Genomic DNA, 16,064 nt, shown 5'->3' with positions numbered 1-16,064 from the left:
TATCAACTTAGCAACTCCCCTCCCATTATCAGAAGGAAGCATTTGATGTCAGGAGAGAAAACAAAGAAGATTCCTAAAACTTTTAGACAGGGACCTGAGCTAACACAGAAATCAGACAAGGCCCTACCCCTTCCCCTTGCCCCTCCCCCTGCACCCCAATCCCCCACCTTCTCGAGGAGAGAAAATTTGCTTTTCCACAGCACTCCCCAAATTAGCCCTGGTTTTACTTCTCTATATCTCACCCCTAAAAGGATTGATTCAGAACTCTCCAGTCATGCTGTACCTTTAAATATCTTTTCCTACTACGGAAGTTCCACCACCTGGTGCTCTTGACAGGACCATTGATTTTAAAACAGCGACTCCCACGGTACATCCAGTCAAGAACCAACACACACGTGTCAGCAGCCAAGGTCAACAATGGTCTAAAGAAAGTGCAGCAGACACTGGTAGTGTTCAGTGCTCAAATTAAATCTCAGATGAGTAGGGAGAGCCTGGGATATTGAAAACTATTGGGATTTCTCACTCGAGGGCCAAACACATGACGGGCCCAAGGTTATCAGATGAAAACCAACATATCAATCCTGCGGGGTGTAACTGGGACATCCAAAGGACAGTGACCTGGAGTCCATCATTAAAGAATAGTTCCATCTAGAGGCTCAAAGTCCTGGTGACCTGCAAAGTTTTAGCAACTTCATCTGTAAGAGTACTTCTGCCCCATCAAGCAGAGACAATCTGATTGTAATTTCAGGAGAGAATTCAAACTCTTGAGGTTGGGGGTGTTTGAAGGCCCACTCAGTAGTCTTCTGGGGTGGAGACAGGCTACCCAAGAGCATGAGAACAAAGACACAAGCCTGATGATCTCTAGCAATGGACTGTCAGTCCCGCTTGTGTCTGGGAAGCAACAGGGCATGGTAGGGAACATGACAAACTGAACCCCCATGCTGGCCCATCTGAACAGATGTACCACGACTGTAGCAAAACAAGAACAGCAGTCCAAGGTTTCCCCAAGACCCGGCATTTCAGATCAGCTGGGGATCTAAAATGTCATGAGAAAACTCAATCTGATTCTCAAACATGAGCGGTTCCAGATTTGTAGAACACCTCAGGGCACTTAGAGACAGCTGGTACGACTCTCTCAGCTCCAAAGATCCTGAGATTATTTTCTACACTGAATTTCCAGGACACCCTCACAAGGGTGTCCTTCCCACAACCCTTCCCACAACCTTCTTACTCATTAGCCCAGTGTTCTCAGCCCCTGCTTTTGGTCCACACGACTGAGTCCAGCGCTCCATTTTAAGATGCTCTGAATTCATTGGAGAGATAAGTATTGATTTATGTTATTTCCACATTCTGACAGAAGAAAAAATTTTATCATTTCAGATGATTCAAACTGGGTTATTTTCCAAAATGTCTGTGTATCTCTTAACACTGATATAAATATTTGCAGTTTTCCACCAGAGAGACAAACTCAGGGACTGGTAAATAGATCCCACCATAGTTCTCATGGTCCCTCCTTCTCTCCATGCTGTCTTAGCTTGGGGTGCTAGAAGAAGAATACCATAGACTAGGTTACTTAAACAAACATGTATTCCTGATGGTTCTGGAGGGCTACAGTTCAAGATCATGGTGCAAGCATGTCAGGTTCTGGTGAGAAGCCTCTTCCTGGTTTCCTCATATGGTGGAGTAGGGTGGGGGGGGGGAGAAGGGGGAGGGGTGTGGGGGACAGAGAGAGGAAGCAAGCTCTCTCTCTCTCTCTTCTTATAAGGGCACTAATCCCATCATGAAGGTTCCAATCCCATGATCTAATAACCTTCCAAAAGCCCCGCCTAAAATACCATCACATTTGGGATTAAGGGTTTCAACATACTGAATTTTGTAGTAACAAAAACATTCAACATTCACTTCATAGCACATGCCCAAAGAATCTGAGTATGTGTGTCTGTCTCCGTGTGCATCTCTCTCTCTCATGCACACATACACAACACACACACACACACACACACACAAATAGATGAACACACAAGGTGGAGGGCAAAAGATACCAGTAAGGTATTTGATCAGTGCACCTACTGTGGGCACAAAATATATGATGAGGGGGTCTTCACACACAAGCAGGCTGTGGCAGTGTGCCAGTGTGGCCTTTTACTGTTGTATATTTGTAACTCATTTGAGCCTCTACTCTATGCCAATAAAAACATTCACCATGCATTTAATCCTAGTGATGCTAGTGGCTCTGTTAGCTTTTCTGAGGAAACTACAAGCATGACAACAGGGAAGTGGCCTTTGGGAAAGGAATGTGGCCGACAGAAGATGGACAGAGGACACCACTCGTGAGAGAAGACAGAGACCTCGGAGAGTTTCCTTCTGTGACTATTTAGACATGCAAACCCCAAGAACCACAAAGTGCAAGAAAGCAAAGTCCCATCTTCAGCAAGGTCACCAGCTCTGACAATTTAGTACTTTTAAAATCTATCCATGGGCACGAGATGGGGGAAAAAAATGCAGTCACGTGATACAGTAGAGACTGACTATCATCTCCAAGCACCCCCTTCCTCCTTTAGAAATGGAGCCCTTCCCTCCCTCCATGGTAGACATCATAATGCCCTCCCCAATTCCCAGAACCTGTGAGTATGTGACCTAACCTGGCAAAAGGGACTGTGCAGATGTGATTAAGCTTGAGATGAGGGGATCTTGAGATGAGGGGATCTTGAGATGAGGGGATTATCCTGGATGATCTGGAGGAGACCAGCATCATCACAAGGGTCTTTAAAGGATAGAAGAGGGAGGCTCAAGAGATAGAGAAGGAGATGTGATGACAGACACAGAGGTAGCCAAATGCTGAGCAGAATGGGAGCCTCAGAAATGTTTATACTCTGGGAACACACATTGTGAAAACCAACTAGGCATTCTCTTCTAAAGCTCACATCCTCTCTTCAATGAATATGGTGTTCTCTCCTTCATTATGAGTTTGTTCAGTCCTTTGTTGGGAACATGCTGGTACAACCACTTTGGAAATCCACCAACTTGCAACCCAGCAAAATTACTCCTCGTCATACACCTTTCAAGGACGTATTTCACATGGGCACCTGGAGACAATGATCAGAATGGTGACAGGACACCCATTCACAGTAGCAAAAACTGCAAGCAATGCAAAAGTCCATCACCAAGTGAAACGAAAAAGCCACAATGGCATTTTCAAACAATGGAAGATCAGACAGGGAAAAGAAATGAAGTACAAAATGAGAGACAGCCAGTCACAAGTCTCTGTGTGGTTTGCATGCTGGTTACATAAAATTAAAACCAAGCAAAACCAGACAAAATGTTTTTAGGAGATACATATGGAAATGATCAAACTAGTTCTTAAAAAGAAGGGAAATATGATTTTTTAAAAGGCTCCTGATGTTCGTCCCCTCTCAAGAAGGCAGGAGCCACAGTGCACGTTGAGGGGTGGGCTTATGAGGACTTATTTTCTACCAATGCTTGACACTGTCCACACCCACATGTGGTCTATGTGGATCAAATATCCTCTCAACTTTCAGAACCAGTTCTCATGCACAGCACACCGTGAAAAGGCCTCAGAGAGCATTGTGTGAAGGAAGAATTCTCACATTGGTTTGAAGAGGGAAGAGATGAGAGGACCAAGTAAAGTCAAAAGATTGATCCCACATCAAGTGTGTGTGCCCAGCCGCCTTGCCAGCAACAATCGCATCTCTGAAACATGTCACTGTGTCTCCTATTAGTGTTGATTGAGCTTTATTGGGTTAATTCATCCTTCATTTGTGAATCAGTTTATACTTCCAAATGAGCTTCAGGTTGATACTGCAGGTTTATATTTCCAAATGAGCTAAAAGCAAAAGGAGCATATATCTAGTTGAGTGCCTATTTTTCAAGCCACATCATTATTAAAAAGTTTTAGGCAATTAAAAAAGAATGAAATTCTGACACATGCTACAACATGAGTGAACCCTGAAGACATGACGCTAGCTGAAATCAGCCAGATACAAAAGCACAAACGTTCCACTTAAGTGAGGTCCCTGGAGTAGTCAAGCAAACAGAGACAGAAAGGGGAACACTGGTCGCCAGGGGCTGGGGGGAGCAGGAAATGGGGGTGGCTGTTGAAGGGGTGTAGAGTCTCTCTGCTTTACAAGATAGAAAGAGTTCTGTGGATGGCTGGTGGTGACACTTGTACAACAAGGTAAATGTTCTTTATGCCACTGAACTGTCCACTTAAAAATAGTTAAGATGGTACATTTCACATTCCGTATATGTTTCCATGATAAAAAAAAAAAATTGATGGGAAATTTTCTGTCATGTATATTTTACTCCAAATAAATAAGTGCTAATAAACATTTTTTAAAGTTCAAAGCAAAGAGGGATTCTTGGTAAATACTTCCCTGAAAGGAACGTCAGCCTTACTCATCTGAGGTACCCTGTTCTGTTTGGTTTCTCTAAGCCTCCAGCGAGGAGGGAGTTTCAGAGACCAACTAACAACTGTTATCTCAGAGAGTTGTCTTCTAACTTGATGTGTGTTCCTCATATGGACACCTTTCCTTCTTTGGGGAGACACAAAAGTTCAAATTAACACCGTCCGGTTTAACTGCTTATTTCATTATGTGGTTCATGAAGTGATCACATCACAATCTCCCACATAATTAGGGAAATGAGAGTTAACCAAAATGTCATTGAGGGAAACTTTAGATATGTGTGTCCCTCTGGTTATGTCAGCTCTCACACCTAACAGGCACTAAATAAAGACTTGTAGAACCTAATCAAATTCCAATATAAATGGCAGAAATGAATCAATTGTCTTGTCTGTCCTGCAGTGCAGCCTGGTTATGTTCACAACTTAAAAATGAAACAAAGGGAAAAAGAATTTGGTACCCATTAGTGATCAAGGCTTCCTAATATGTTATCATGAAGTTTAGAACCTTCACAGACACTGGACACTTGGCCTTGAAAGGGCATCATAAACGTTCAGCTTCTTTTTGGCCAGGTCCACGAGCCAACATCTGACAAGCACTTGGGTGGCTGGGGAGCAAATGCTTTACATAGAGCTGTCCATTAACTCATACTGATACATCAAGGAGGCAGGCCTCAAGAGGGTTCATCCAGCCTGGATCCTGGGGTTCTAGCCACGCTCATCTTATGTCCTTTGAAGCTAAAAGTCCAACTTTTTCAAGTGAGCATATGAAAATGACATAAAGCTAAGCTAGGAAGTCACAGCAGGTTACAGTCACGACCCTTCCCTTGTCAGCATGAGACCTGGACCCCACAGCCCAGCCAAAAAAGAAGGCCCATTGATGACCCAGCACCTTCAGGACACAGTTTTCCCTGCAGTTCTGGGACACTAAAACCCTTTAAAAAGTCAGTCAAGGCGTGAAGTGGAAGGAGGGCAAGATGGAAGACGGAAAGAGAAGAGTAGAGAAGGAAGCAAGTCTCTGAGGGTTTTACCTTTCACTGTGTATATCCTGTTCTCTCATGCCTGAGCACTGAACCAGGATCCATCGTCTCCAAATGGCACAGTGCAACAGGTACACACTGTGGAACAGGAAAGCCCCACCAGCAGTCTCGTTCAGAGACATCTCCCTCTCTCCCTGTCTCTGTGCTGCTTACAGACACACACAGCACATATAGCACAGAAGGGATGATAAGCCATATGAGCAGTTTCTTGAACTAAAATTGAAAGCAAACACAGGGATGGCACGCACCTTGCCAGTGCACAGTAATTGACCCTCATGGACGTATCATCATTATCATCAGCATGGGCCATTCCAGTCATGGGGAGGCTATGGAAACAAAGAATGGATGTGGAATGTCACCCTGCCTACAACCTGGTTTCCTTAAATGATAAAAAGGAAAATTGTGTCCATCCCATCCTTTTTTATAAAATTAAGATTATGGAAGCAACCTAAATGCTCGAATGGTAGGGAAATGGTTCCATAAGCTAGGATTCAGGAACTCACATATTCAGCTACTACAAACACCAGCTTTGGAGACGATTATGATGTAAAAAAAAACCCAGGATGTACAATTATATATTCTACATATATTAATATTATACATATATTAATATTATCTACAAGTATATAGTAAAAAGTCTAAAGAGATATGTATGTTGGTGCTGTTTAGTAGCTAAGTCATGTCTGACTCTTTGCAACCCCATGGACTGTAGCCCACCAGGCTCCTCTGTTGACAGGATTTCTCAAGCAAGAATACTGGAGTGGGTTGCCATTTCCTTCTCCAGGGCATCTTCCAGACCCAGGGATCAAACTCACATCTCCCGCATTGGCAAATGGATTCTTTACCACTGAGCCACCAGGGAAGCCCCTAAAAAGACACACACAAAGATAAAATGAAAGTGGTTGTATTGGGGTACTGTATGCGCACTCAATTTAAATTGTCCTGCTTCCTATTTTCTAAACTCTATTATAGAGTTACTATTTATAACAAAAAAAATTTTCAGGGTTACAGAATACTGGAACTAGAGGAAGACATATCCATCCCAGAATCTGCCTCTCCCCTCGGTCAGGGATGGCGCCCCCTGCACCACTGTTGGAGAAGAGATTATCCTTTAAGATGACTGTCCTCACTGGCAGGGAACTGATTGCCCGTGTCTGCAGTGGAGCGGGAGCCATTTCTACACATCCCCGTGTGGCCATCTTGACCTTAGACGACACTGAATACACATGGCTTCATCCACGAAGGAGGTGTTGCTATCAGTTGAAGATGCTGAGGCAAGGGCGGTACCGTATGGGGAAGGTTTATGGGAAGAACTGGGAGGGCCGTGAGACATGGGGGATTTCAGGAGAGAAAGGGGCTGGAGGGAGAGTATGTGGGCCGAGGCGGGAAGAGACCACAGAGTGGCAGGAGGGTGTTCAAGGGAGAAAACTGGGGGAGGGGGAAGAAGAGAGGGTTTGAGGGAGAGAAAGTTGGGGGAGAGTTAGGGGACAGAGGGAGATGGGGAGGTGGAAGAGTGGGAAGAAAGGGGGCAGAAGGAGGAAGGAAGCGGGGGTTAGTAAGAAGGGGAAGCACAAACAGGGGGAGGGGGAGGTCCCCCTAGGAGGAGAGAAGGTGTGGACAGAGGGACCTGGAGGAGAATGGGGACAGACCCAGGGATGGGAGAGAAGAGGTGGGGGAGACAGACTGGGGGAGGCTGTGGGGAAGAGAGAAGGAGAGAGGTGGAGAAGGCAACAAAAGAGTCCTGAAAGGTAAAGGGGAACGAGCAGGAGGTGGATCTGGAATGGGCAGGTGGGCAGTGAGAGAGGGGAGGGAGAGGGCTGGAGGGAAGAGAAAGGTTGGGGAGAGATGGAGAGTGGGATGCAGAGAAGGTGTGGGGAGGGCTGGGGGAGAGAAGGGAAGGGGACCCAGTGAGGGGGAGAGCAAGAGAGGAGAAAGAGAAGAGAAAGGGTGGGAGGGTGGAGATAGGGAGCCAGAGCACACAGCAGCCACAGTTCCCTGCCCCCTTCCCCGCCATCACTTGGCTCCAGCGGTTAACTCGCCAGGCCAGGCGGTGGCTGCTTTTCACAACGTCTTCATCTCTTCCTCCATTTAAAAACCCACAGGTTCCCTAAAAGAGCCAGACAATGTCACAACTGCCCCCTGCCCCCACGGCGCGCTACCATCAACCCCTCCAAGTGCCCCTGCTCCCATCCACACTTTTTAAGTGGTGCCAACTCAAAAGGAGAAACCGAGTTCAGTTAGACAACCCTGGGTCTCAAAAGGTAAAAATAGCCGTGACTCACTCAGAAGCACAAGGGTGCCCAGCAAGGCCAGGAGCCGTGCCTCGGGGCGGGGGCGGGGCTCATCCTTGAAGGATCTAGCACCACACCTTACACCCAACACCCCTTGGTCAAGACAGCCAGGAAGAGTGGGCAACGGGACACCTTCGCGCATCCGCATTTATAGTACCTGCCCCAAGAGTGGCCCCCAGGCACCCCATCCCAGAGGCAGGGCTATACCCCAGGCAGGACGGTCCCAGCACCTAGCATCCACCTGGCACCAAGGAGGCCCTCCTTAAGAACTGACACGGGACTGGAACCAGACACCCCCTCCCCTCACAGATGTGGGCACATGGCACCCACTCGTGTGTCTCCAGGGTGACACCAACTCCAGGGGACTCAGAGTCACCCTATGGGAACCCAGAATTGGGATTTAACCGGGCAAGCACATAAACTACTCAAGCAGAAGAAGGCAGCATCCAGAAGGGCCTGGCACAGAAGATGCGGATCCACAGAGAAGCTGGCTATGGGGTGGGGAAAGCAAAGCCAGAGCAGACCTTCCCAGCGCTCATCCAAAACAAGGTTCAAGCACCTCCTTCTAGCCCCAGGCACAAAAAAGGAGAACTAGCTGGAATAATTAGAGAGGACACTAAGCTAATTAAAGACTTTTCAGCCGGGGAGTGGGTGTGCGATGGATAAAACTGGTGCAGCCCCAGAGGACCAGACCTAGAACTGGGCCCCAAGTTTTCTAAGTCTAGAAGAGTCCAGAAAAATCCAGCAAAAACCAAGGGCTGATGTTTGAGCACTGACTGTTAAGAAGTGGAAGTTTAAAGATCCAGTATTTTCAACTGTCTATATATGCTACACTTGGGTGCTTAAGGGCTTAGATTTGTTATGCAAAATGAGTAATTAATCAGCACTGAAATATTTATAGTCTTTCATCCAAGACTTTGAGGAAGAAACAGCAGCATGAACTGAACAGCACTCATCTTGCTCTCTCTCCCCTGCGTTTAGGCACAGACCAGCCTCCTGCAGTGGCCCCACCACTTCCCTGGCCCCAGTAAGGAAATAAGCGAAGGCCTTTACAAAGAGCTTTTCTTGCCAAGTGAATACTGCTCAGGGAGGACAAATATCCCAGGATTTTTTTGTTATCAGTGTTTTTTCCTCCTGAGCCTAACTATAAGCATAGTTTACCAGTGAGGTAAGGTCCATGAGCTCCATTTTGCTTTGCTTAAGTACCCCCTAATGTAAACTACAGGACTGCCTGTAAGGTATTTATCCATAAAATAATGATCAAGTTGAAAAACAAGCGCTCATCATCAACCAGTTGCCAGTGTACCTTTGCCAGCTGAACATAAGCAAAGAAGCGTGGCATTCCATCAAGCCTCCACGTGTGGATTCCAGAGACCAGTTTGGCACCACAGTGTATTCTCCCATGACTGAAATACTCTTACTGGACCCCAGTAATTGCAAAGGAAGTTGCCCAAGCCACTGACTCACAAGTACTTCAGGATACAGAAGGAAAGTCACAATTCTCCCACAGGATGAAAGAGATGGAACCAAGGGAGCTGCCTGGAGGGACAAAGCAAAAATGAAGTACCCCACCCCCCTCAAGAAAATATCAGTGAAAACCATTATAAAAAACAACAAAACCATACTTTCTCTTTTCCTGTATTTCTTTGGAATCTTAACTGGGATCCTCAGGCTTCTACCAAGTGTTCCACCAAAACAGCTGAGTGGTCCAGGAACACCCCTCCAGGGGATGGGGCATGGACCCTAACCTTCCAGTTACAAACTTACAGGGAGGAGTGATGAAAAGTTTTCGAAACAGACAGCAGCACTAGTTGCACAACGCTGTGAATGCACTTCATGCCACTAAGCTGTGCACTTAAAAATGGTTAAAATGGCAAATCCTGTTATATATGTTCTACCATAATTTCACAAATAACATGATATACAGACATTGAATTGCATGCTTTAGATGGATGACCTATATGGTATGTGAATAATATCTCGATAAAGCTGTTTTAAAAAACTTCTCAAGGAAACAGGCTGAGAAAGCTCCTCACAGTGGAGAGGGGGCAGCAGGGTTGGGGGGAGGGGAGATCAGTAGCCTGATATTTATCGAGCACTGATACAGGTGGCCGGTTCTCTCACAGTGAAAGGGAGTTGGGTTCTGCACCTGGGGGCCCGGGTCACATTGACTCTTGGAGTCTCAGTTCCATCACCTGATGGTGTGGTCGATGGCTGCCAAGGGCCCCACCAGCACTCCAGAACCAGGCACCAACAGGTAGGGTAGCAGAAGGACCATTATCTGTCACCTGGCATCTAAGAACATCCCGCCAGGGAGGCAAAACATCAGGGGAGCCACACATGGGAGAGGGAAGTTCAACAACTTCACAACCCAGGTAAGGACAGAAGTGGGGTAAGCTGTGTGAAGACACTTTCCACTCAAAGGACAAAACAGTGAAGAAGTGCCAAAGAGTCCTGCTCTCCATCAACTTCTTGGTCCATTCATAAAACAAAGGCTGTGACCAGAGAGGAAAATCTTAGGTTCCAGAGCAGCTAGGATGAAGGAAGGAAACAGTGATTGACCATCTGTGTAACACCCAGAGCCGGCTTCCCCAGCACCTGGAGCCAAATAAGTGTGCAGGAGACTGTGGTGCACTGCAGGAGGTAAAGCAGCATCTCTGGCCTCTGCCCACCAGATGCCAGCAGGCTGGCCTACCCCACCAGCTGCCACGCCCAGACACTGCCGCCAAATGTCCCCCCAAGGGTTGGGGGCAGAATTGCCCCAGGTTGAGAACCACTGCCAGAGAGAACTTGCTATCTTAAACTTGTAGCTCTTTGTTGAAGCCATGTGACACGTGCAGCATTACCCTTCACCCACTGCTGTGCAGGCCACTGGTGACTCTCAGCAAACAGACCTTGTCAGCACCCTGCACCTGAGGGATTTTATAGAACTGCACACATACTCCTGGCAGCCAATAGCCTCAGAGAATTTCAAGTAGTAGCTGCACTTGGGTGAGAGGGTTATTCATTTATTCATTCGTTCACTAACATATGGCACTTACCCTATGCCAGGCAACGAGCCAGGGTGATGCAGTTGGGGACACCCAGCTAGAGATGAACAGACTTAACACAAGATAAAGTGTTGTAAAACAACCTTTGGAGCAGGCCTCAAAAGAGGAATAAGGGTGTGGTAGGCTGAATAATACTCCACCAAAGAGGTCCACATCCTAATCCCCAGAACCTGTGAGTATGCTACCTTCCACGGCAAAGGGGCTTGGCAGATGTGATTAAGTTAAGGATCTTGAGATGGGGAGGGTATCCGCAATTATCTGGGTGGGCACAGTATAATACAACAGTACTTATAAAATGAAGGCAGGAGGGTCAGAGAAAGAGAGGAGACATGAGGACAGAAGCAGAGTGAGAGTGATGCAGCCACAAGCCAAGGAATGCAGGCTGTCTTTACAAGCTGGAAAAAGCAAGGGAATGATTTCATTTCTCAATACTCCCAGAGAGGTTTGTTCCGGACTAGGAGCACATTCTCCTCTTTCTCTGAGGTCCTGTGTCACTTATAATAGCATCTTATTTTATGACCAGAGTGCCCACAAACCCATGCACTCTGGACCTCAGCCTTCTCATCTGCAAGGCAATGAGGTTCTACACTTGACCTTGACCATGCATCAAAACCCCTGGAGGGCTCATGAATGCATTAATGCTCTCGCCTCAGAAGTTCCTGACTCAGTGGATAGAATTAGGGCCAGAGAACTGGTATTTCTAACAGGATCCCAGGAGGCTGAAGCTGCTGACTAGGGGACCACATTCTGAGTACCACTGTATGAGAGATCCTCCTTCTCTCACAGTATTTTTCTGCATTCCATCTCTCCCATTAAGAGTTGTGCTGCTTCCTGGTCTTCAGCAGTTTGCTCTATCCCTCCAGAATGATTCCAGGTGGAGTATGCGAGTTGTCCATTCTCAGAAGGCTAAACAACAGCCCCCAGATGGGCTGATATTAAGGAAGTCATCCCCAAATATACCTAGATAGCTCTTATCTCCCCACCACCAAGTCCTACTCCTCACCCCCACTCATCACGTAGTTGACAAGACCACTCAGTAATCAAGTGAGAACACAGATGAAGCAGGAACTTGTCCAAACCACCAGTCACCCAATGTCCCTGGGTCCTGGCTTCTAAGAGCAACTCTGGCTTCCTCACCAATCCCAGCCTTAGTCTGGTTTCCCCAGCTTCTAAGTAAGGTTACTAAGGCACCCAATCAGGACTCACTCCTGCTTCCTAACAGCACCTAATCCAGAGGAAACCTCTCTCACTGTGATACCCCTGGTGTGCCCACAGTGCAGGGCTGTTCCACTGCAGGTGGTCCTGGGGGGCGAGAGGGAGGAGGACAGTGATGGTTCCTATCCAACTTTCAGATTTCAACTCAATCTCCTCAAAGATGCTGTCCTTACCCCTCCACAACCTAAGTCAGATCCCACCTCTCTAATCTCCTTTCACAAGACCTACCAGGGCTTATAATTACATATTGTTTTAAGTATTGGAATCTAGCCTACCTCTCCCATTAGAATGAGAAACCCAAGCTGGCAGGTCTGTGTGCTGTGTGTCTGTTCCTAGCACAATGCTGGGCACAAAGCAGGAGGTCAATAAATATCGGAGGGATAGATGGATAAATAGATGAATACTGACCACATAGTGGTCACACATCTGGCCACATCTGGCTTTAAAACAATTACAAATACAAATGGTGACCAGAGAATATCAATAACACAGTAAGAACTAGAGCTGTCAGAGAAGAAATGAGCAAGATCTGTGCAACCAGGAGGTACTGTGAGGGGTAGAAGAGGATAAAGTAAAGGTCATTATAGATAAAAGGTGGAGCCTTCCATTTCTAACTCGAGCCTGTTTATTGAACATATTATATTCAATTCAGCTTTAGTTGATTTAGCATAAAGCAGTCTACCAACACTAATACAATACACTGCTAACAACAGTCCACACTTTGTTGTTACTCTGGGATTCTTTAAACAGAAATCCTTCACTGGGCCTGCAGATCCTCCACAACTCACAGATTTGGGTCATAATAATATTTGTGCAGTTGTAATTACAAGAGCCTTTCCCTGCATTTACTGACGGCATCTTCATGCAAACTCAGATGGCACATTCTGAGTGCACTTTTTAAGAGGCCATTTCACAACTAACTGGCTTCAATTCAGGGTTTGGGATTTGATGCTTTGCAGTTGTTTTTCAGATCAAAGACTATGTAATACAGCTTTACTGTGTTATACATCATGGGAAAAATCATTATCAGACTTGATAAGAATGGAAGTGTATCAAATTAATAAACTGGACAAATCTTCTGAAAATCAAAGCAATACGGGGGACTGGAAAGGCGGGTATGCCTGTGTGTACACACATCTGCTTCAGAATTAACATTGTTAGGTGGCTCCATCAGTAGACATATAGCATCAATTGTTAAAAACCTTTGCTTCATCACAAATACACTACTGAAAAAACTTTAGAAAACAGCATGTGATTTTTACCCCCAAAGTAGTTGCAGCATCTCAAATCTCACTCTAAACATTTTAATGAATTAAATGACAGCGTCCATTTTACTCTTAGCACTGCTAAGTATTAACACCTGAAATAAATGAAAATCACTTTCAGCGCCCCCTTTCCCTTCTGTAATGATTACAATAAAAAAGATTTAGCCTTAAAGGGCTATAAACTGCAGAAGCACTTTCTAATTTTCTTAGGAGGTTCTGGATAATGAAAATAGTTCAGACTTGAATGATAAATTACAGGTCTGTTTCTTAAAAAGAACTCAGTCCTCTTCTCACTGAGATAAAGAAAACAGTCCAGCCATGAAAGAAGACACTTGGATCAAACATCTTTTTTCTGTGTGTGTGCAATCCTTTAGGCGACCCACCCAAAAGGACAGATGATCAAAATAGCATTTTGGGTTACCTCAGGAGAAACCAACCTGTTGTGAAAGTAATGGGTGATGTTTCAAGTATATACTTTGTTAATGAACTAAATTATCTTATTAGGTGCCAAAGCAAAACAAGAGTGTCAAACTAAGTGTTTTGCCTTCCACTACCCCCTCATTCATTCATTCATTCATTCAGTAAATATTTATTTAGGGACTCCCCTGTGCCAGGCACCAAAGAAAACAGTGCTGAACAAAACAGCACAACACAACAACGTCCCCATGTTCATGGAGCTTACAGTAGGGGACAGAGTGTTAAACTCAAATACGTAATAGTGCTATTTTTTTAAGTGCTATAGGAGAAAGGGTAACAGAAAGGAACTAAATTAAACTAGGAGTGGTGCAGGGATCAGAGAAGGGCAGTGAGAAAAAAGTGTCACTGAAGTTGAGAAGCCATCAGATTGTCATCACTTTGGAAAAGGAAAACCATTTCTGGAAAATGACCACAAATGGGATTTGAACTCTGTCAGCAACTGCCGGGGTTAAACCTCTCCTTTTCCAGTGCATCTGTCTTCACCAGTAACTACTGGCCATTCACTGTCTGACTCACCTACCTAAATACTATGACCTGAACCCAGAAAGGTCTCACTTCATTATGATTTATTAAAATCTATAGTCTTCCTATACTTGGCCTAGAAACACCTCAAAGTAATCTGCCAGAGGCATGAAAAACAGACTGCCTACCAGCAAGAATATTACCTGAGTGGGCCAAACGTTTAATAACCCCGGCGATCTCAAGTCCATTGCCCAGTAAAGTGCCATTTCGTCTGGGCAACGTGGCTCCAATACTCTGGGGTCTATCCCAGATGGGACCCAGGGGACCTAACAGTTTGTTGGCTACTTAGAACTGATCTTTGACCAGTAAATCAAGGACTAAATCACCCTTTCCAGTTCCCCAACCCTGCAGACTTAGAGGGTGTGGGAAGTGGCCTTTGAGCATCACTGAGCAGAGAGCTTGCCAGACTGGAGGGAGGCAGACTGGCAGAGAGGGGTTCAGGGCTGGGAGGAAGAGGGACGTCAAGGGAGGCGGGTCAAGGCGCTTCAGACCCTAGGACTGCACGCCATCCCGGGTACTGGGGCGTTTCCCGCCACCCCCCACCACCACGTCAGCCCCCGGCAAAAGGCAGCGGGGCCAGGCGGGAACCGCAAGCCCCGCGCAGGGCCGGAGCCCACCAGCTCCCGGTACCCCCGCCCTCAGCGCAAGGAAGGCGCGCTGGGGGCGAGAAAATGGCCAAGACAAAACTCTCCCCGCCCACCCGAAAAGCCAACCACACCCCCTGCATCCCTCCGCGCCAGCCGCCCCGGGCCGGCCCCCGCGCTCCTCCACCCAGGCCCCCGCGGGGTTCCAGTGGGCGCCGGGCGAGCTCGGCAGGGACGCGGGCGCGAGTGGGAGTGAACACGAGTGCGCGAGGCAGGCAGGGTGCCCACCGCGGTGTCACCCGCCGGGGCCCCGGCCCTGGGGCGCCCTCCTCAGCTCCGCGGTCCCGGGACAGGCGCGCCGCCCCAGGCTGCGGTGAGCACCCGGTCGCCCCCCACTCACCCATTGGCGTCGAGCCGGGCCGGGCCGCCGAGGCAGCGTGAAAGTTAGCGGAGGCGGACGCGGGGGTCAAGGCGCCGGGACCTGGGCGCGGGATTCGGGGCGCCGGTATGTGGGCGCGGGGGTCGGACGGCTGGGTCGGCTTTTTCCTCAGTAGCGGCGGCCGCGGCGGCTCAAAGCCGCCCGCTGCTGCCTCTGCTGCTGCTGCTGCTGCTGCTGCCCCGGGGCGACTCCTGCTGCTGCTGCATCGCGACCCGCTGCGCCCGGCTGCGCCGGGTTTCCTGCTCCCAGCTAGTGGAAATTGCGAAAAAAAAAAAAAGCGCCACCCAGCCCAGCGCCCAGCAGTCGCGGCCGCGCAGCCCGCTCTCCCCTCCTCCTCACCGCCGCCGCCGCCGCCGCTCCTGCGGCTCCGCCTGCCGGGGACGCGCGGCCGCCAGGGCGGGGGCGGGGCCGGAGGGGCGGGGCCAGTGGGGCGGAGCCTTCGAGGGACCGGGCTGGCGCTCGGGGCGTCTCTCCGACTGCTGCGCTCCGGCGCCCCCCTCACCGCCTGCTGGGGAGGGACCCAGCTCCGCGAAGCTGCCCCCCACCCTTGGCGGCTCCGCTAACGCCCCGGGAAATGCCGCGAGACTCCTCGAGACCAGAGGAGGGGAGGAAGAGTCTGAGGGGAGGGGGCGTCCAGGTGGAGGGGCACGTGGAAAGGAGATGGAAAAAGCCGATCCCAAAGGTGCGACGTGAGGTGGAGGACAGCTTGGGGGAGGGGAGACCGTGGGCAGGTGAGGGGCTGAACACCTGCTGAGGGTGAT

The 16,064-nt window shown here is 48.1% G+C and overlaps 1 protein-coding gene across 1 annotated transcript in view; it reads right to left on the bottom strand.

The window, feature by feature from the left end:
- The window catches only part of SH3KBP1 (SH3 domain containing kinase binding protein 1), a 334,741-nt gene extending 319,181 nt beyond the window's left edge, over positions 1-15,560 (bottom strand). The window contains exon 1 of the mRNA XM_061136773.1: positions 15,265-15,560. Within this exon, the coding sequence (XP_060992756.1) occupies positions 15,265-15,268 (4 nt within the window). The 5' untranslated portion in view covers positions 15,269-15,560. The remainder of the gene's footprint in view (positions 1-15,264) is intronic.
- Between the last annotated feature and the right edge of the window lie 504 nt (positions 15,561-16,064).

The sequence above is a fragment of the Dama dama genome, chromosome X, assembly GCF_033118175.1.
Source record: "Dama dama isolate Ldn47 chromosome X, ASM3311817v1, whole genome shotgun sequence".
Classification (NCBI taxonomy): Eukaryota; Metazoa; Chordata; class Mammalia; order Artiodactyla; family Cervidae; genus Dama; species Dama dama.
Note: the sequence above shows the minus strand (reverse complement) of the source record. Positions and strands in the feature narration are given on the sequence as shown.